The sequence below is a fragment of the Cataglyphis hispanica genome, chromosome 16 (genome assembly GCF_021464435.1).
Source record: "Cataglyphis hispanica isolate Lineage 1 chromosome 16, ULB_Chis1_1.0, whole genome shotgun sequence".
NCBI classification, from domain to species: domain Eukaryota; kingdom Metazoa; phylum Arthropoda; class Insecta; order Hymenoptera; family Formicidae; genus Cataglyphis; species Cataglyphis hispanica.
In genome coordinates, this window is record NC_065969.1 from 4,308,737 (window position 1) to 4,329,198 (window position 20,462).

Below are 20,462 nucleotides of genomic sequence, written 5' to 3' on the forward strand. Positions count from 1 at the left end.
GTAATAAAAGCTATGAGTGTATGCAACAATGAATGCCCAAGGCGGCACGCGATATTCATGAAATTGAGCACCGACAATATTGAAATTCCGCTACAGGAATATAGCTAACGCTACACATATACACACATATTTATAAATGCGATAGAGAAATGATTCGCATAAATGAGGTTTACGGCAAATGTAAAAACATTGGACCGTGACGTGGCTGATCGATTCCACCCGGTTCATATCGTTCAAGTTTTATCAGACATTTGTTATTAGCGGTACACCCGCATATATCGCTACAATTCAATCTACCGATTTTACAGTTTCTTTAAATAAAAACTCGTCTTACATGACAGGAAAATGCAAACCTCTTGCACAATTGATTTGCTGCAATTTTAAAATTTTAAAGAATTTTCGTATAATCTGAATTAAATAAAAGCAGACTATAAAAATTACCGCAAAAACAGCTTAACATTAAGAAATTAAGACTGAGGAAAACAGGAAAAATATATACATTCATAATAGAAAATAATCTTTTTAGCTTTCCACGCTTTAAAAGATCGCATTTATGATTTTTTTTTTAATGTAATAAATATACAATATTATATACATTTTAAAGATGGATATTTTCAGTAGGTAGCTTGGCCAATGTATCCGCATATTGAAATTCCGAACTGTTCTCATAGTCGCACATATCCAAAGCGACGACACAGCTTTCGCGAACAACTCTTTTACTATCATTGAGATATTTGTTCAATATCTCATAACACTCGGGAGTAGCGATGGAACCCAAGGCTTCCGCGCACTCGTGCCTCACCATTTCATTTTCTTCTGTATTTTCTAACGATGCTCGCAATCCTGGCACGGATATTTCTTCTTGAAGTTGTCCCAATACAAATGCTACTTCGTGCCTGAATAAGGCACTACCAGCTTTCAAACCTGCATCAAATAAAGGCAAATGGATAATTATTACTCCATATTTCCAACATTTTTCCTCCTATTAGAATAATGTAATTACCTTCCATAAGTGCAAGGATACTTTCCTTGGTGCCTAAATTTCTCAATGAAAACATTGCTCTGTATCTATCAAACAGCGATTTGTTTTCATTTAATAAAATATCCTTTAAGATGTTCACATTTGTTATTTCCATCGGAGGTGCAGGATCGATGGTCGAGTATGGATTTTTTTGCAAGTTCTCTATGTTATTGTTAGATTCCAACCATTTTAACCGATCTAAGGCTAACTCGCAGGTTTCCGCTACCTCCAATACAGGATCCTTACGATACTTCTCTAACAATGGAATTACACTTGGCTCACCAATAGCACCCAATGCCTCTCCTATTCAAATTATAGACTTTATTTTTTTCATTTGTTTCAAAACATACCATTAAAGATTGAATGAAAGTCATGTACACACCTGCTTCATGACGTACCATTGGTTCTTGTGACAGATCCTCCAAAACACTTATTAAGATGCTAATTGCCATAGGATTCTTCATCTGACCCAGGCAATATGCGAGCTCGTGCTTCAACAATGCCGACTGATCTTTAAAGCACGTACTGATCTGACTTATAGCCGTTGCATCACCAATATTTTTCAGAGTGAATAAAGCCCGAAATCTTTCTTTCAAAGGCCTAGCAGAATCATTCAAGACTCCGCCTATGGTTAAGATATCGCTCTCACTTGCTCGTACCATTTTTTCAGCAAATGTGTATATTAAATGTTGAATATCAAAATCACCAACACACGTAAAAGAAAAATTTGTATATAAATATCTTAAAGATTTAGATAATATAAATATAAATCTGTAATCATAAAAATAAAATTACCAAACTAAATTATAAGTATATAGCAGCACAATGTGCTTAAAAAATGATCTTGTAGAAAATGAACTTGTATGTATACAAAGATTTATTAGATTCATTACCATATTAATTGAAATTTGTAACTGGATGTTCTTTAGTTTTAACGAGATAAATAAATGAATAAAATATAATTAAAAATTATAGTTATGATACATCTCGTAACAGTATACAGAAACATTACTCATTCCATCAACACTGAAGTTTTTTAGGTTATAGCATTCCGCTGAATGCGCCCTCTATGAGGCTAGGTTTTTCGCGCATGCGCGGCAATGTACATTATTCCTTTGAACTTATATCTTTCTTTACAGATATATAGTTACTCAGTTATTATTTCAAACGTACTTTTGTATATCTTTGTAAAAACATTACAATAATTTATATATATATTTTATATTAATAAATATAATAAATATAAAATAAATATTTACAAATCATAATTATTTATTGTGCAATTATAAAATTGTATAAATTATGCATTATAATTCATCTGAGTCTACTTTCTTTCTGCGTTTCTTTACTATTTTGTTTCCTTTTATATTATCAATTTTCCTTTTCTTCGACTCCTTCTTCTTTTGTTGTCTGGCCAATTTGCGCTTAGCTGCCAAATCAGGATCAACTACAAACTGTAATGAATATTATGTATATTTTATTTGTAAGAATATTTGTAAATAAGTATTATTATATAATATTTTATGTAAAAATTATCATAAATATAAAAAGATGAATAATTAATAAATTAATTTACCTGTTGTGCGCGAACTTTTCTTCTTTCTGCTCTCTTAATATCGAGTTTTTGTTGCACACGATTCAATAATTTGATATATTCTTCGTTTCCTATCAATTTTTTAATCATGGCAACTACTTCTTTGGCAAGTCGACGTAATTCAGTATTAGTATCTTCTGTTATAGCTATCTCTCGTACCAATGGAGACATGATATTAAAAAGTATCGTATTTAAATGTTCTATAGGAATTGTAGTTACTATACCAGCAATAAATTTAAATACTGCAGTTCTCTGAAAATGTTTGATTTACATAATTTTTTATATCATACATAAAAATTTTCTATATAGATAATATCCAGTAAATAAAAATATATCCTTACAACTGATATCGATTTAGGAGCTTGTGTTATTTCTATATTAATAGCTTTTCTCAATCTTCTAATAAGCCAAGAAAGAGATAAATTATTGTTATCCTTTGTTGTATTTTCTTCACCCTGTTTCTTACAATGCACATCAGATATTTTAATCGATTTTAATATTTTTGCAATAAAAATTAGATTTTTCACTACTTGATCTGCTAATTCTTCAAACGTCATATCTGGATAGAGTTGCGCTATTAGATCTAAAATCAAACTCTTTAAAATATCAATAGGATTTGAATATATGTATCCTTCTTGTACTGTCTCATCTTTGGAATTATTTAAAAGCTCCACAACTTTATTAACGTCTAGAGCAGTCAAGACAAATCCAATAAATTGTGTGGCAGCTAATCGAACCCAGAAATGTGGATGAGATAACAAAGACTGACTATATTCTGTGAAATAAAATAAAATATATATGTACTTGCTACAAAAATGTCTATTCACACATTTCAACAAATATTACTTACCGGCAAAAGAGTCGATGGAATCTTTGTACTGTTCACTCGTGAAGAATGATGTGTAACGTGCAATTTTTAGCAACAAGTGTAAAACTTGAATTAAATGATGATCTTTTGCTCTTTCCGAATTTTTTAAATTGAGATTTTTCTGTAAATGATTTTGATTGTCTAGTTTGACAAATTTTCCAGGTTTTTCATTGTCGGAAACGGAAAAATTTGCGTGGAATTGCTTTAATAATAATGGCAAAATTTGAGATAATCGTAAATCAAACTCATTTTTTTCAACAGTCACAAATATGCCGCATAATTGTGCCGCCAATGTTCGATATCTTATGTTGGAATCACTTAGCCATTGAACAGGCCACTTATTGAATAATTTATTTCTTTCGTTAGAGGATATTCGGGTGAGTATTTCCGTTATACATTTCGCACAAAGTTTACGGCATGTCGGATCATCGTCATCTATTAATCTTGCGCTCGTCATTATAAATATAATTTCCGATCTTCTAATTAAAGTTTTTAATGGGAATCCTGTGACGATAGTGTGAATCATCTCTAATGCGCTCAATCGGCCTGGCTGCAAGTCATAACTCAATTGTTTGAGATAAAAATAAATGTGTTTGTCTAAATGTTTACCAAGAGGATATTCCATCAAATACGAATAGAATAAAGAACGCGATTGCAATCTAATGTGTTCCAATTCCGTAGTGATGCTCAACTTAGCGACTTTTTCCATAACAGTGTGCATTTCAGGGATAATCATTTTCCGATTAATTATAGCCTTGAGCAATGTAAACGCAGTGGCGTGCTTATCGCTGTCATGCAGATCTTGTTCCGCATATAAGACAAGAATCTTCAATTGATCGGCATCAATACTAAAGTATTTCACGTCACGGACGATCACGGACATACATTTAAATGTGGCCATCACGAGATCGAAGTTGTCTCCCTTGCTTAATCCCGCAGCGGCGTATTTATGCAAGATGTCGAACATGGTGGTACAGATTCCCGATATCGACTCGCGTGTCGAATTTAAATCCATTTTTAGCATCCAGTTTAAACATTGTAAAGCCACAGTACACAGCTTAACATGATGAGAATTTAGACAATCGCTCAGAACTGGGACGAAAGGTTCCAAGTAAAGCTTGTATTCCGCACAGGAGATCTTGTCTCGTTTCAGCAATATATGATACAGTTTCAAACCAAATTCTATCATTATATGAACATTGGTACGCTTAGTCGTTTTCGCTGTAGCTTTAATACCCATTCTGTTTTTAGGTTCTGGTGGTATAATGAAACAATTTGATTGTTGCTGCACGAGCGATCTCGTTTCCTCTTCCTCAAGCTTTTTGCTGTCTTTTTCCGGCATAAGATCCGGTATGCTTTCTGAAATAATGCCATAGAGAAATATGAGCATCTGTTCTAGAGGTATATAAGAGTTATCCGCCAATCCAAGAGTTACGTTCCGGAGACATTCCGTAACTTTATTTATCGTTTTGTACGAGCGCGTTTTCATCAGCACTTCTTTTAATGGCAGGATTAAATCCAATAAGCAAGATTCCGTTATAAATTCTGCTAATATGTGGAAAATGTCAAAACTTTTAGTACTTCTTGCTTCTGATACATTTTTAACAATACCAGCTATCTCCTTTTCTTCGGCAGTTAATCCAAATAGATCGACTTTGCATACCTATGTAAAAATAATTATTTGAAAATATATAAAAAGAATGTGATCAAATTTTACCAATGTCTTCTATATATTAACTATATCAATAAAAATATATTGTATAAATGTGAGATTATAAATTCTTTCAGAATTATGAACATTGAAAGTTTTATATTAAAAATTCCAATAATGAAATGAATTTATATATATATATATATATATATATATATATATATATATATATAGTGTATATATTGTAATTATAATTGTACTTACAGATAAAATACTTTGTAGATTATGATTAATGTCGTATTTCTGAAAATAAGGTTTCAATACAAGTAATACAGACTGTACTGTGTACACAAGAACGTGCACTTGGAAACCCTTAGTTAATAATGTATTCATTTCTTTCAAAAGATGATGAAGATATTTTGGTCCTAACGTTATCATAATTTTTTGCAGTGTCTCGCGGGTCGTACGTCGAATTGATTCCATACGCGATTTAAGAAATGTACACAGTTTCATAAAAATCCTGAAAAAAGAAAAAAATATGTATATATATACATATATATAATTACCAAAATTAAATGATAAAACTTTGTCTATATGTTCCATGTATAGAAGCACTGACTTATTTTATTAAATTTTGTTTCAAAGAAATAATTTTAAAACACAATAAAAAAATAATATAAGAATCTCTATACAAGATGAAACAGATATTGTCTGCTCCTAAATTAGATAAATATCACACTGTACGATATGGTAAACTTACCCCGGCAGGTTCGCATCCAGAAGATTTCCGGGCATTTTCTGTAGTAATTTAACAAGTGCAACAGCAATGGGAACTCTCAATAAATCATCTTCCTCCGTTTCGGCTGTGAGCTTTTTTTTGTTAATTTTATGGCTACTATCCTGCCGCGTTCTGGCCATAATGGATCGATGCAACTGAGGTAACAAACCATTCGATATACTGAACATCACTTTCTTCGCTCCGCTTTGTGAAAGTAATGTTTGTTTCTCGATTATCGGTAAATCTTTCTCCGCTACTTCATCCTGTTCTATGTCTTCAATATTCTCGACATTTTCATCATTTAACGCTTCCTCTAATATTTCTTCAGTTTCTTTATCCTCGAGGTTCGCATCTTCACCGATTATTTCATTAGTTTTCTCTTCGCCAATCAAAGTGGCATTATCCTCCGTTTCCGCCGAAATAAGTTCGACCTGCGTAATCTTTTGCGCTTCTTTATATTTTGAAAGATCGTAATGGAACGAGTCTAATATCACTACTACTATTCTAATGAGTTGTTTTTGAAACTCCATGGATCTCTTCAGTTTATTTAAATAATACCTTAAGATGATCTCGTAATGATGCCACGGTAAAAGTCTACATACAACTCCGATAGTTTCAATGGCAGCGTCGATGAGGCTATTTTTATGAATAAATGCTTCGTTGCATAGATACGACGAGCAAAGGGGAAGGATGAATTGCGTCAAGGTTCGAGAATTGAATGCTTTCCGTAATGTCTTGGCGAGTGTACAGAATTTCAATAACGCTCGAGCCCTTCTGTGTAACTGCAAATGCTGCATATTCTCGAAGAAATCGACTTCGGGATCGGCACGATTAGCGAGTAATGACATGTCTCGCAAGATAGGATGCACATCCGCGCATTCTAGAGCCATGTGTCCTAAAAAGGCTATTGATTGAAGGCGAACAGTCTCATTCTTGCTCATAATTCCTTTCCTCGTGAGCGCCAAAATTGTGTCGTCTATTAAGTAACGTCTGTTCGAGGCGTTATTCTGATGTTCCTTCGCCAATCTGGATCCCACGAGTTTCAAGCACTGACCGGCGCAATCTCTCATCGCCAGATCCGATTCGGTCTTTAAGAAATAATAACAATTGTGTATTATAGTCACGCCAAATTCCAGGGTGATAGTGTTTTTCTTAGCCATATCGTTGATCTCATCGAAAGCGTCCAATCTTTTCTGAAAATCCGGTTGATCAATCCATTTGCGATCCCATGCATTGAGCGCAATCAGAATATCACGATCCCGTATCATTGTCTCGCGATATTCCTCCGAGGATTTTTCAGCGATAGCGCCATACAATTGCAGAAGAAGCTTGCGAGCAGGCACATCTGATACAAAGCCCATTAGTGGCGCAATGGCACGCAAGTGAATCTCTGGCTTATTTGCAATTTTTACAAGATTCAATACGGTTGTCGTAAGCTCCATGATGGTTTCTTCGTTATTGCCATACGCAGCTTTCTTTACTAGTACGGGCAATATCAGTTTTAACAAAGTATCGCATGTTTCAGTATCCGTGACAAATTCGGAGATTCGTGATAATATGAGCAAATCGGTCTTGTTTATACCTCTTTTGGATTTTTCAAATTTATTTCTGAGAAATTCCAAAATGTGAGGTACGTGCGGCAAAAGAATAGCGGACCCATAATTGATTCCGTCCGGAAGTATACTCTTCTCCACGTCAAGCAGATTCGTCAGTACCGGTATCAGCGGTAAAAACGGTTCGTCCACTTGCATATTATCCTTATTAGATTGTCCATAATCTTGTAGTGTCAGCAACTTTTCAATAATTTCCAAAATAGCGTTAATGACAGACTGATGTGTCTTAGGATTCAAGAGCAGTTGCACGATGTAAGGGAGAGGAATGATTGACTTATCATCCTCTCGATGTTTCGCAAACAGCGGATGATATCGCGGATTCTGGCCCCATGCCATAAACAGTTTCAATAAAGCTGTAGGACTATGTATACCCTCGACTGGTAATTTCTGTAACCAGGGAAATATTGCGACATGATAGACCGCGTCAATCTCGTATCGTTTCCAATCGTAGTTTTCAAAATGCGTGAAAAATCTGGCCAATATACTTATGCAACTCGTTCGCACGTTCTTAATCGCCGACAAGTATCCCGGGTAAACCTTGTCCGATTTATGTAAAATTCCAGTCACCTCCGCCAAAATGCAGAGCAATATTCTGAGCAAACGCGGCAACAGCTTCGTTGACATCTTATTGCCGAATTGTTCCATCACTATCGCCAGCAAATTCACAGCGCTTTGCATGCGTTTAGGTGGGATAACGTTAGTTAGATCAATCGTACAAATGATGTTCTCGATGTATCGCTTCAAATCAAATTCATTATCCTCCACTTCTAGCGAGACGTATGATTTGAAGGGTCGAAAGGCCATTTGGATAAATACAATCATTTCATCTTCCTGCGTACCGCCTAAAAAACGCAATATCATCTTCCGTCGTGTAAATCCACTAGCCTTCCCACCGGTTCTCATACCAGTCTTCATAATCATTTTCGCATAAATAATTCTCATTATAATTGGTATGAGATTCTCACGATGAATCTCTTTGATCACATCACTCTCTTGATCCAGCTTAAAACGCGCGAGCTCATTCTTCAGATTCTTTTCGCTTATCAGAGCATACAGCGATTCCTTGTACGGCAAAAGATATTCGTACTTATATGCAAAAAGACAATTCAAGGCAGCTTTCTGTATGTCGGTATTTTTCGAAGAAAGTAAGTCCAAGTAAATCTGACGCATCTCCGCTTCTCTGTATAACATTTTTGGATTTAGAACTTTTTCAAATATCTCCATCTGAGCAAGTAAGCGTTTCACCTTGTAATTTCTATTCTTCGTGTCCGCTTGCGTGATTTTTACAATTTCATTCCCTTCTTCTTCTTCGTTTTCATCATTCGTATCGTTATTTGCGTTAATTACATCCTTATGTTTCTCGATATTACAATACTTGCCATCTTCGGAGTTAGATTTAAAAAAATTTGTATTTATAAAATCGATAAACAATCCGGTTAAATCTCTATTCTTCGTCTCGGCGTAATGCGAGAAATGCGTCATACATTTCCAGAGTAGTATCTTGTAATTTTCGAAATCAGGTTTATCGTCATGCTTCTCTATCAGAGTCTCCAACGAGGAAATTACGTGACAGTCGAACAATGGTTTCCATTCAATTTCTTGCGCATTGTTAGACATTAATTCGGCCAGAAATGTTGGCCAGAACTGTGGACATTCTTTATTGCCATAACTAGCTAGGACTATACTTACAGGTTGCCAGAGCAGAGAGAAATTTACGTATAGATTACCAATCAAGCAACGCAATGGGAATTCGTAATACTTTGAATTTAAATTAGCTATCGCATGACTTTGAAAACCTAAAGCTTGTAAATGCAATAATTTGGTGCGATAATTTTGTACCGTTGCGGGTTCACATTCCGCTAAATAAACGAGTTCCATGGCAGTTTTGTCGTTATCCTGCACCGAAGATCTTCTCAGATCTTCAATGTTAGAAAATAAAGAATACAAATGTGATACAATCAATCGAATACTACTGTAAGGTGAACTCATTTTCTTCACTATGTTGTTATTTAATATATCGAAAAATGCAGAATTGATATAATTTGCGTGATATTCTGAGGTAATGAAATAAGTTAAAGAAAGATCTATCGCGTTTAAAATATATTTGTTATCGTGATATTTGTTGATAAGCTCAACTATTGTTATGTTGGATTTCTCAAAAAACTCATGAAGCTCTTTTGGCTCTGATATATGTATTATCGATTCTAGCATTAATAAAAATATAAAACTAGTTCTATTAATGCATGCAGCATCTGTATTATCATATTCTAACATCTTTTGATACGTAAATAATAACCCATTTTGCAATACAGTCTTAAATTCTTCGTGCAATGGTTTCAGATGCGGTAAAATTATCAACATTCTTATTGCATCGATTGAAACAATATCAGTAGACAATGTCTTCAATTCCAACAAAAAATAATCGATACTTTTAACTCCGATATTTCGTACATCTAGAATGTATTTTCTCCATTTGTTTAAATTTATACCACTAAGACAAGGCGATGCTTTGACAAGAATTATTTTAGTAAAGAGAAGCAATGTCTCATTGTCAATTCCAATAGAGATACTGCGCCGCAATACATGAGGTAAGACTAAGGTTTCAAATGAAGAATAGTGCATTAACTTCTCAACAGCAAAATACAATAATTCTGTATTGTTCACTGCCATAATTTTCAATAATAGTTGACTCGAATTTTCCTGCATTAATTTTACATTGGATGCTAAGAGAATAGCAACAGACACATTAATAATCTCTCGTAGGATATCTATTGAAGATATATTATCCTCGTTTAATGTGTCCATTATAAAAACAAATTTTTTTATCAGAGATATAGCATCAGTTAAAAACTTTCCATTTTTATAACTGATAATAATATGTAACAGACGCAGAAATAGAACTAATGCATGCTCTCTATCGGAGGATTCCAATGGTTGTTTTGATTTTTCAATAAATATATCTATCACTTTTAATATAACATTCCACATAATATCACATTTTTGAAAATGTACATTTTCTAGTATGCATGTTACAATCTGTTCCAAAACTTTATAAGTGAGCTTTTGATTAACAGATTGGTCTTGCAAAGCATTAAAATAAATCAACAACATTTGTTCACCACAGGAATGAAATTGTCCTGCGATACCAAACACAACTTCAAATAATAATTTTGCACAACCTGGTACTCCATTTGGATAATCTTCCAAAATATGTAATACTAATTTTAAAAAGGAATCTTTATCTTTGATTTTGCGACCTACAAATGCAAAACTTTCTGCAGCAAACCTATTTATATAGACCGGTTGCGTGTCAGACAATAATGGCAACAATAGAGTGACCACAGTTCTTATGTTTTTTATCAGATATCGCCACAAAAATTTAAAAAGATATGCCAGAGTGGTAAATGTATATTCTATCTGTTCCGTGTCTTTCGTTTGTAATAAACAGATTATTTCAGATAAAAATTCTGGGAAATACTCATAAAAATCTTTCTGAAGGTCTCTCGATACAGCTACTACTAATCTATGAGAAACAGATCATACAAATGTAAAAACAATAAAATATGTAGATATATATATTTATGTAGTTTTCTGTACTAGTACTTTTCTATACTTACTCTAGAATAGGCTGCAGAAACAAGGGATCCCGTTTCTTCAGATATTCCATAAGTATGTCAATTACATATTGCTTCTTATGAATCAATTGAGGCAATGTAATGATGTCTCGCACTTGCTTCTTAAAAGCAATATAACCATCTGTTAGGTTAAGAACATTCCATTTCTGTAATGTTTGGTGAAAATAAGTTTCCACTTCCTCACAATTATCTTCATATCGATGGCCCACACGATGAAAGACATCGACTTCAATTTCCGTCACTCTTTCGGAGAATGGTTTAAACTGTGCAAAAGAGAAAGACCAGCTTAGTAAAAAAAACGCAATAATTATTTAGTTTTCTTTTCTTCTTTCAATACCCGAAAAGTGTTTTTTTCCTTATGACGGTTTGGTTTGGTCTTCATTTTTATAGGAGAGGAAGATGCTTTCTATGTTAATTAAATTCGTTAAGTCTAAAACTTAAAATGTAACATTTATAACAAACATAGCACGTGCACGATAGTTACGGTGTTATATTCATTTTTCGTGTACTATTTATTCTCTCCAATGTTCGAATGTATTCCTTTTATATACCTTTCGTTTCAAGTGCAGAAAAACAGATCTATTGGTCAATTAATTAACCAATTACAAGTGACTTCACTACGTAGGATTTCTGAACGCATCCTTTTATGCTGTCACGCATATGCGAAGAAATCCCTCCATTTTTCCTGCATAAGATAGGTCTGTTGTTTGCAACGTCAAATATGATTGAATTAGGTTGATTGTAGTGATGGAATTTTGATAATTAAAGGATCTTTATATGTAATCAAACAACAGCTGCAAAAATGTCTGTGTTTTTCCTGAATTCGTAAGTCAAAAATTTCTTTCCTTTTTAGGTTAGAATTATGTTATTGTATTTGGTATACCTTAAAATTATTTATATACAAAAAAGAAGATTATTTATTTTATAGATTAACAATTCTAATTTTGATTTAATTAAATTACATATGTTTTTCTTTTCTTATTCATTTATTTCTAAATAGATAGAACCAAGTAGAATAAAATTGCATAAACCTTATATTTATTGTTATATATTTTTCAGAAATCAAGATAGTGAAATAGAGGGCGATTCAAATGGAGACTTGCAAATTGCATCGCCAGGCAATTCTGAGGCACAACAAGCATTGGCTGGCTTTTGGCCAAAAGTTATGGAAGAAATAAAAAATATTACAACTGTTAGTAAAACTAATAAATCAATATATTATAGTCCTTTTCAACATTTAAATAAGCATATGTTTCTAGATGGATCTTAAAACACAATCTTTACCATTGGCAAGGATAAAGAAGATTATGAAATTGGATGGAGATGTAAAGATGATAAGTGCAGAAGCTCCTATGCTTTTTGCTAAAGCAGCAGAGATTTTTATACATGAACTGACTCTCAGAGCATGGGTGCATACAGAGGACAATAAGAGAAGAACTCTCCAAAGGAATGACATTGCAATGGCAGTTACAAAATACGATCAGTTTGATTTTCTCATAGATATAGTACCTAGAGACGAAATAAAACAAAGTAAAGCACAGAATGAGGCCACTGTACGCACATCTATGAATTCTGATCAAGTCCATTATTATTTTCAATTGGCACAGCAACAAGCTTCAGCAAATCAAGGTGTACAGAGCAGTGGTGGTACTACGCAACCTATACAGATTGTCCAACCTTCCAGTGGACAAATTCAGACTATCAATATTGGCAGTCCGGTAGAACAGGTATATTGTCTTTTAACTAATCCATACAATTTCGCATATATCAGTATATTGACATATATTTATAATTTTATTAATTTTAGGAGACCTCTAACACAAATACAGCACAAACAGTTACAGTTCAAAATCCGCAGCAGTCATCTGGTCAACAAATTATACAATTGCAGCAAACCCAACAAACACCCCCCACTCAAACTGGTGGGATACAAATTGTACAACAAATTGTTACTCCTAGCGGCGAAATTCAACAGATACCTGTAAATATAAAGGAAATTTATTTTTGAAATATTTATTTACTTAATCTCATGTTATTCTTGCATGTTATGCATTTTTCCACTACTTTTTTTTTAGATTCAGTTGACTCCCCAGCAACTGCAGATGATTCGTATGCAAGTACAAGGTGGAAGCAATCAACCAATTATCATTCAGACAGCTCCCATTCAGACTCAACCACAATTGATACAAGTTGCGCAAGGCGCCCAAGCTCCAGTTTTCTTACAAACTTCTAGCGCTGATACTGAATAATATTAATATTTCAACTATATATTATAAATAATATAATATAATGACACAAATGTGAAAGATAAAAAATATAAATATCACATTTCTATATATATATATATATATATATATATATATATATATATATATATATATAGAATATATCTACACAATACATAGTTTTTTCTGTTTATAAGCAACTATTTTTTCGGATAATTAGAACAAATTTAAGATAATTAGATTAATCACGAAAGATAGAAAATCAATAATAGTATATAACTTTATATAATTATATTAAGAAAATCAGAGAACACAAAACATAACAAATTACTGATACAACATAAAAAATAAAAAAATTTAATTTCAAATGTCTTGCACATTTCATCAAGATGGATAATTATTCTAAATTGTCAAGTAATTATTTTGTATTGCTTATAAACAGAAAAAGATATGTGTGTTGTGTACATATATTCTAAATGTATACATATATATATATATATATATATATATATATATATATTTATTTAGAATATATGTACACAACACGCAAGTCTTTCTGTTTATAAGCAACATAAAATAATGTCTGGTAATTACTCGACAATTAATCTAAAATAATTGTCTTGATGAAATGTGTAAGACATTTAAAAATTAAATTTTTCGTTAAGGTTTTTTCATACTCCATCATCAATCTGTCATATTTTATGTACTCTGATTTTTCTAATATAATTTTATAGAAAGTTATATAGTATTATTGATTTCCCATGATTAATCTAATTATCTGAAAAATTTCGCCGATATTTGAGAACTCCAAGAATTCTTGTTCATATGATTACGTGCGTCTGGACGTCCTCTGTTATAAGATGCTGATCGAAGGGTTGGTCACTCGAGCGAAATGAGGTGAATCGTGGCGATGTAAGGTGAAGAATAAAGATAAGCCAACGCAAGATGTAATCTGATTCGTAAGTCGCGTTCCTTCGCCGTTGGCTGCCCGCTTCGCATGGCTGAGCTTAGGACTGGCTGGTGCAACTTGTATTATGTTTCACGTTGTTGCGGTTGTCTGGCAAGTTCTGAAACTCAGAATTTTTACAATAGCCTCGAAATGTCACATAATAATGCATTTACACGTATATTCTTCATAATTCGTTAATATGCATATATTAAGTTGAATATATTATTTATCTTAAAAAAATATGTGCATTTATTAATCAATCGATATCGCGTAATGCACTTATTATATATGTATATATAAATATATTACACATATATACAAATTTATGTTACTCGGCTATTTGCTAATTCTCTAATAATTTTTCTTCCTCTTCGCATAATGAAACTCAAGTTTCTATCATATATCGTATGTTTATAGAATGTTTATAAGGACTTTCTGTTTAATTTCAATGTTTACAAAAATACGTGTTGTGTTTCACGCTAAATACCGATTTGTTTATAGGATCTATTTTATAAAAGAATATATGGTTATCTTGTTTCGTTTATGTTTCAATCTGTATATTTTTGCTCTAAAATTCATTTAAAATGGAACAAGAATATAAACAAGAATCTCGACATTTTAAAATAATTTCCCATTTTCGAAGATTTAAGTATTAAATATAAGCAGATTTTCTCTTGCTATATTTAATTCGTTTATTATTTACGAGAAATTAAACATAAATAAAATAAAAAAAAATTAGAGCTGACTAAAAGGTGATCGGATATATTAAAACTTGAGTGATCGAAATACTAATTTCGCTACAAAATTTGTGAATACACGATATGTTATGAAAAAATATACGAATAAATTTTATCTATGAATTTTTTCCTCGACTTTAAATATTTTTTCTAGCAAAAAAATTAAAAAATTTTTATTAAATATTTCTTTCTCTTATGTCTTAATTTTTCACATATTCAATATGATAATTCAATATTAAGCATTACATTAAAAAGACAATTTTGAAGGAAATTTAAAAAAAAAAACAGATTTGATCCTCATTTGCATTTGTAGTGATTAATGACATGGGAAAAACCGTGCGCTTTCAACAATTCCGTTCGCGCGATGATGTTTAAGAGAAATTTTAATTTATTTTTTAGTAGTCAGCAATCCCAAGTATATGTGACATTCCACTTCCCAACTATATGTTTCCAACATCGTTAGGCGCATATTCTAGGACCGCTAGGACATTAGGTCTCCACAGACACGTCCTTTTTATTAGCACGGAACAAAGATGCGCTCTCCATTTAGTTGCCACTGGCGATCCCAGTTGTCGGGGGAACCACATGCGGCGTCGCGATGCCACAAGAATACTCATCTTCGGGCATCAAAGATTACGCTTTGCATACGGTTGCATAAGTAAAATTCGGCAACGGAATCGAATTTTCCGCACCGCTCAAAAATGATCAGATCTGCGTGCAAATAAGCACAGAGATGAGATTTTCGCGTGTTTAATTAGGGATTGAAATTATACGACGGCGCTGCCGATTCTCGATTTTGATTCCCTGCCCCTGATAGATCCTTTCCACCCCGTGATCTACGCCACTGTCGGAATACTCGGATTTCACGACATGTTTACAAAGATCCTAGAGATAAGTTGAGAATGGCCGCCGCAGCCCCATGCCTTCTCCTCCTCCTCCATAGGTGTAAGGTGACAGCTGCCTGCGCCTGCGTTGCATGCACACACAGGGTGTCTGCCGAAAATCATTCGTTCGTCACCGCTGCGGAATCCAAGAATGTCATCGCAATAAAAATGTGGCTCAATTATTTACAAATCCTGATGAAAATTATAGTAATATTAATGTAAAATTATAAATAACAGTAAATTAGAGAAATCTCGAAAAGAGAATTCTTCATCTACTTTTTATATCTAGAAACTTTCACGAAGTATTATATAATGTATGTGCAATTTCTTTAAACCGTATTTGGTATAAGATGTAAACAAAAAAAATAATTGACCATTGATTTTGAACAAAGTTTTTTTAATAGCTTTGCTATATAGAATCAATTCTATCACATGACTTTTTCCTTTTTTCCGGCCGGATTTATATATAACAAATGTGACTTTTTCCTTAGTAGCGAAACACCTTATATAACGAAGGGAGAACGCATGTTGATACATACCTATCTACCTATTCACACACACATATGCATACAGATATTTCCTCGTTGTGCACATATATTCATCTCCAAACATATACTTACGCGCAAAACAGGGAGAGAGATATCTCTCGCGCTTACTTAGCTCTGCCCCGAAACTCACGCAGGATCTCTACCACACGTATGTGTGTCCACTTTTGCAGGACCGTACTTTATAAGTACACATCGCATGTTCTCTTGCGTGTTAATACGATATTATTTTTCAAAAAAGATCACTTTGCGAACCTGCTACGTTCCTAAGTGGAATCCCCGATGAAACTTGATTACTGCGGTTCTAATCAATATGTTTAACATGAATATGCAGCTCGTTAATCTTTTTCGGATCCTCATTGACGATGAGATGCATATGTGTATATCCATTAACTCTGCAATCCTCTGTCTGAAAAGATGAACTTGACATGATTCATGACAATCCTCCACGTAGATCTATTACAAACACTCGAAGCAATGAATGATTATGATCGATAAATCGTATTCTAGGAATTTCCATAAAATTCTCTCTAGATAATAAACGTTGATATAATACTTGATAACATTATCACAAAGGCAAAATGCCTGACTTATTAAAATCATCAAATTAAATTAGATCACTTAAAGTATTAATCCTCATTTTTATATTGTCTAATATTTCCTGAAGCTTCTAATTAATTTTTTCATATTACCATTGAACTCTTTTTCTTTCTCAAAAAATGTAAATAGTAAAAATAAAGAAATTAAAAAATCAGAAAAGATATTTTTCAACAAGAAATTGTTTGTTAAAATATGTAAAGGAATAAAAAGGCAAAATATATAAAAGTTAAATAGCGATCTCAAAGATCGATATTATATTCTAAGAGTTAAAATAATAATGTTCCCAACGTTATAACAATAAAACGCATACCTCAGGACCCATCTCGCAGATCCCACGACGACACCGTATACGTCTCTATGTCCCTGCATTTTTCCTGGAGCGCACAATGAGGTATATACATACATCTGGGTGGTCGTCACATACATATACCTACTATGTACTTTAATATATATCTTGGAGATAAAGACCATAAGCCTCTCATAGAGAGGCCTTTCAAGAGAGAAAATATATGTATATATACATATGTGTTCTTTTTTTTCTCAGTTTGCAGAAAACAATTCCTTATTAGACATATCACCAAAACCATTATTCCGCCATTTCTCCACTGGCCGTGCAGTTACGATCAACCCATTGTAGAATGATGCCGACGCCATGTCTATCTTTCTGTGGCGTGTCTTCCTTTATTACCCGCTGTCTCTACATTGGGTGACTCTTGGGAAACGTGATAATGTCCGTCGCACGTTAGAATCGATATTTCTTTCACGAAGCTGGTGTATCGTACTTATTTGGAGAAGCAGCAGCGATGCGAGAGTCGCGAACTCCTTTGGGAGGAAGATTGAAAATTTTATTCGTACGTGGAAAGCGTTGAATTCCAGAGATAGAATGAAGAGACTCTTTGTCATGAGAATTCTGTATTTAAGTAACGTGGAGCAAAACTTGTGGAGTTAAAATACTAACAAAACTATATTTTTTAATTAATAGAATTTAATAAAACCTTTAACGAAATCTTCATTTTATATAATGAAAACATATTGGCTACTAAAATCTGCTACTAAAGGATATTTAAATCCTCGTGACACTCTATATAGACAAATATATATTATAAAAAAATTAAGCATACAACTTTTTTAAGATAGCATAATAAAATGATCTTTGAATGATAATTTTACTTACGCAATATCGAATTTGTATCCATTCGAAGCAAATGGATAGTATTGCGGTCAGGCCGATTGATTGGCCGATTTCAATAAAGAGATAAATCAATGATGGCCAGTCTCCCAGAAAAACGAAGAGATCCCTGTGTTTGATGTATTGTGAAAATACAAAAACAGGAGGGTTGGATTAGTCGTACTTATCCGACCCTTGCATGCTTACTCACCGTTATGTAAAAGTATTATTCTCCTTTATCATTCGTTACAAAGCCTTGATCAAGATGTCGATAGCTATATATAGTTCCTGAGAACACATTTAGCGTTACTCTATACGTCTAGGTTTAGTTAGGATGATTTTTCTGAAAATTATATCGGTCAAGAATTATGTCGGGGAAATCTCATGATATATGTCTGTACATTCTACATATATAACATTCAAATATTGTCGATTGTGGATATAAAAACAGCTTAGAAACAATTGCGAACGAGAGCGGAGCGGAGCTTAAAACGAGAAAGTTTCTTGAGATGCTTTTATGGTAACGTTAGTAAGAGACTTTTAACGAAATTTGAGAGTCCATCAAGCTGGTGGAAAACGTACAATGGATGTTGATATAGGATGTAGAAAATTATATTGCCGCCCATGCTATTCCTCATCTTCGTCATATCGTTCTTGAAAAATGCAGACTCACCCTCGCCATTAGCCGTAAAGAGGTTTCAAGTCTAAAACATTAATAAAACAAAGTTTATCTCGAAAAAATACTGAACAACCTTTTCAAAATAAATAAATTAAGAATAAAATTAATAAGGATATATTTTGCAAAGCTATTTTGCAAAACGAATTTCTAATTAAAATGTTTACTTTAAAAATTCTAGTTCTTTCAATTTTTCTTATTCATAACTTTTTTAACAAAATTCAATAGTGTTAAATCTTAATATGGATTTAATAAAAGAATGTTAAGGCATATTGCGGAACATTTCTTTACATTTTACAAGCGACATAATAAACATAAAATAAAAAAATAAAAAAACAAAAAATAAGCACTAAAATATTTTAAAAGCAATACTTGATAAAAGTTGATATAAGTTCCTGTCAATTTATCTTAATCTACTTTCCGCGTGACAAACATGAATTTTTTGTTTAATGTTATGAGTTTCAAATGAGGCTATACTTTAATATCTCGCAAGCAGACCGCTGCTCGCTCTTCGTTATTTCAATCATAACACAGGCCTTAATTTGTTTTGTCACACACAGTGACAGAGAAGCGGACACATCTCGCGGAGCTTTTATCGTGCTGTAATCGATAAAGTGAAAAAAAAACCACGCGGGAATATTCTCGCCTCTTCTAGGAACCCATCGAGTATGACGTATTGCCTCGGTGGCGTGGACCTCCCGTCAAGAATTCTTTATCTTCCCCGCTCTTTCCTCTCGAGAAAAAGAAAGACCGAAAGAGATTGCGTCACGATTTGCGAATACAAAAAGAGACCGATGAATTTTAATTAATAAATTTTATTTTTGGCAGTTTCTTTGCCAGAACAATCATTTTTCCGATTTATGATAAACATTAATATTGCTGTTTATTATTTATAATAATATCAAAATCGGACACTTGATTGGCAGTAATTCTGATGTCTAATATAAAAATAAAAAAATATAAGATAAAATAAAATAAATATGGTAGTATTTTACATATAAAACTATAGTGCATTCGTCGTGGAAATGCGCGAGTGACGCTTCTCTTTCTTCCTTTTATCCTACATGCTAATTCGTAAAGTCCTAAAACACGTATTCTACGACTCTTATCTAAGATCACCCACATTTAGATCCTTATAATCCTTTTAATTTAATATAGATCCTTGTTCTTTCAAGAAAACCTGCCCCGCATCAGAGAAGAGCGTCATTGTCAAGCGATTCGTACAAATAAATAGTGACAGAAGATGACAATTATGTAAAGGGAATGTAGGGAGTAGAACCATCTTTCTCCCCCGTTAATATAAGGACTTATCTTTCTCTTTTTCTTTTCTCATCTTTGTCTCCATCTTTTTCGTCTCTCTCTTCTTTCTTATCTCTTGCGCCATCACATACCATGAGCGTGGCCCGTTATCTTTTTTCATTCTAATTAATGAGCAGTCTGTCTGCTAGTAAAAGCAAGACGAAAAGTACAGAAAGAGAAAGAAATAGAAATGATCGAATAAAAGACGGATGATTTTTA

The 20,462-nt window shown here is 33.1% G+C and overlaps 3 protein-coding genes and 1 long non-coding RNA gene across 5 annotated transcripts; 1 reads left to right on the top strand and 3 right to left on the bottom strand.

Moving 5' to 3' along the window:
- Window positions 1-519: 519 nt before the first annotated feature.
- Window positions 520-2,067, bottom strand: LOC126855480 (deoxyhypusine hydroxylase). The gene is made up of 4 exons (XM_050603168.1): window positions 1,915-2,067; window positions 1,404-1,792; window positions 1,004-1,324; window positions 520-924 (listed from the first exon to the last, which is right to left on the bottom strand). Exons 2-4 carry the CDS (start codon window positions 1,681-1,683, stop codon window positions 599-601), a joined length of 927 nt encoding a protein of 308 aa, XP_050459125.1. The 5' UTR covers window positions 1,684-1,792; window positions 1,915-2,067; the 3' UTR covers window positions 520-598.
- Window positions 2,068-2,275: 208 nt separating this feature from the next.
- Window positions 2,276-11,670, bottom strand: LOC126855333 (small subunit processome component 20 homolog). Its single transcript, XM_050602879.1, has 8 exons — window positions 11,498-11,670; window positions 11,143-11,423; window positions 5,895-11,048; window positions 5,399-5,654; window positions 3,466-5,146; window positions 2,957-3,390; window positions 2,598-2,867; window positions 2,276-2,475 (listed from the first exon to the last, which is right to left on the bottom strand). The coding sequence occupies exons 1-8, from the start codon at window positions 11,540-11,542 to the stop codon at window positions 2,329-2,331; spliced, it is 8,268 nt and encodes a 2,755-aa protein (XP_050458836.1). The 5' UTR covers window positions 11,543-11,670; the 3' UTR covers window positions 2,276-2,328.
- Window positions 11,671-11,802: 132 nt separating this feature from the next.
- Window positions 11,803-13,882, top strand: LOC126855350 (nuclear transcription factor Y subunit gamma-like). The gene is made up of 5 exons (XM_050602918.1): window positions 11,803-11,985; window positions 12,220-12,352; window positions 12,420-12,887; window positions 12,968-13,141; window positions 13,236-13,882. Exons 1-5 carry the CDS (start codon window positions 11,963-11,965, stop codon window positions 13,407-13,409), a joined length of 972 nt encoding a protein of 323 aa, XP_050458875.1. The 5' UTR covers window positions 11,803-11,962; the 3' UTR covers window positions 13,410-13,882.
- On the bottom strand, window positions 12,936-19,011 carry LOC126855357 (uncharacterized). 2 transcript variants are annotated; one of them, XR_007688224.1, is made up of 8 exons: window positions 18,851-19,011; window positions 18,480-18,611; window positions 18,275-18,398; window positions 17,411-17,922; window positions 16,756-16,905; window positions 14,219-14,452; window positions 13,225-13,401; window positions 12,936-13,139 (listed from the first exon to the last, which is right to left on the bottom strand). It is a non-coding gene; the product is annotated as an uncharacterized LOC126855357 (long non-coding RNA). The 2 variants fall into 2 exon arrangements; XR_007688223.1 differs by having other exon boundaries at window positions 16,756-16,909.
- Between the last annotated feature and the right edge of the window lie 1,451 nt (window positions 19,012-20,462).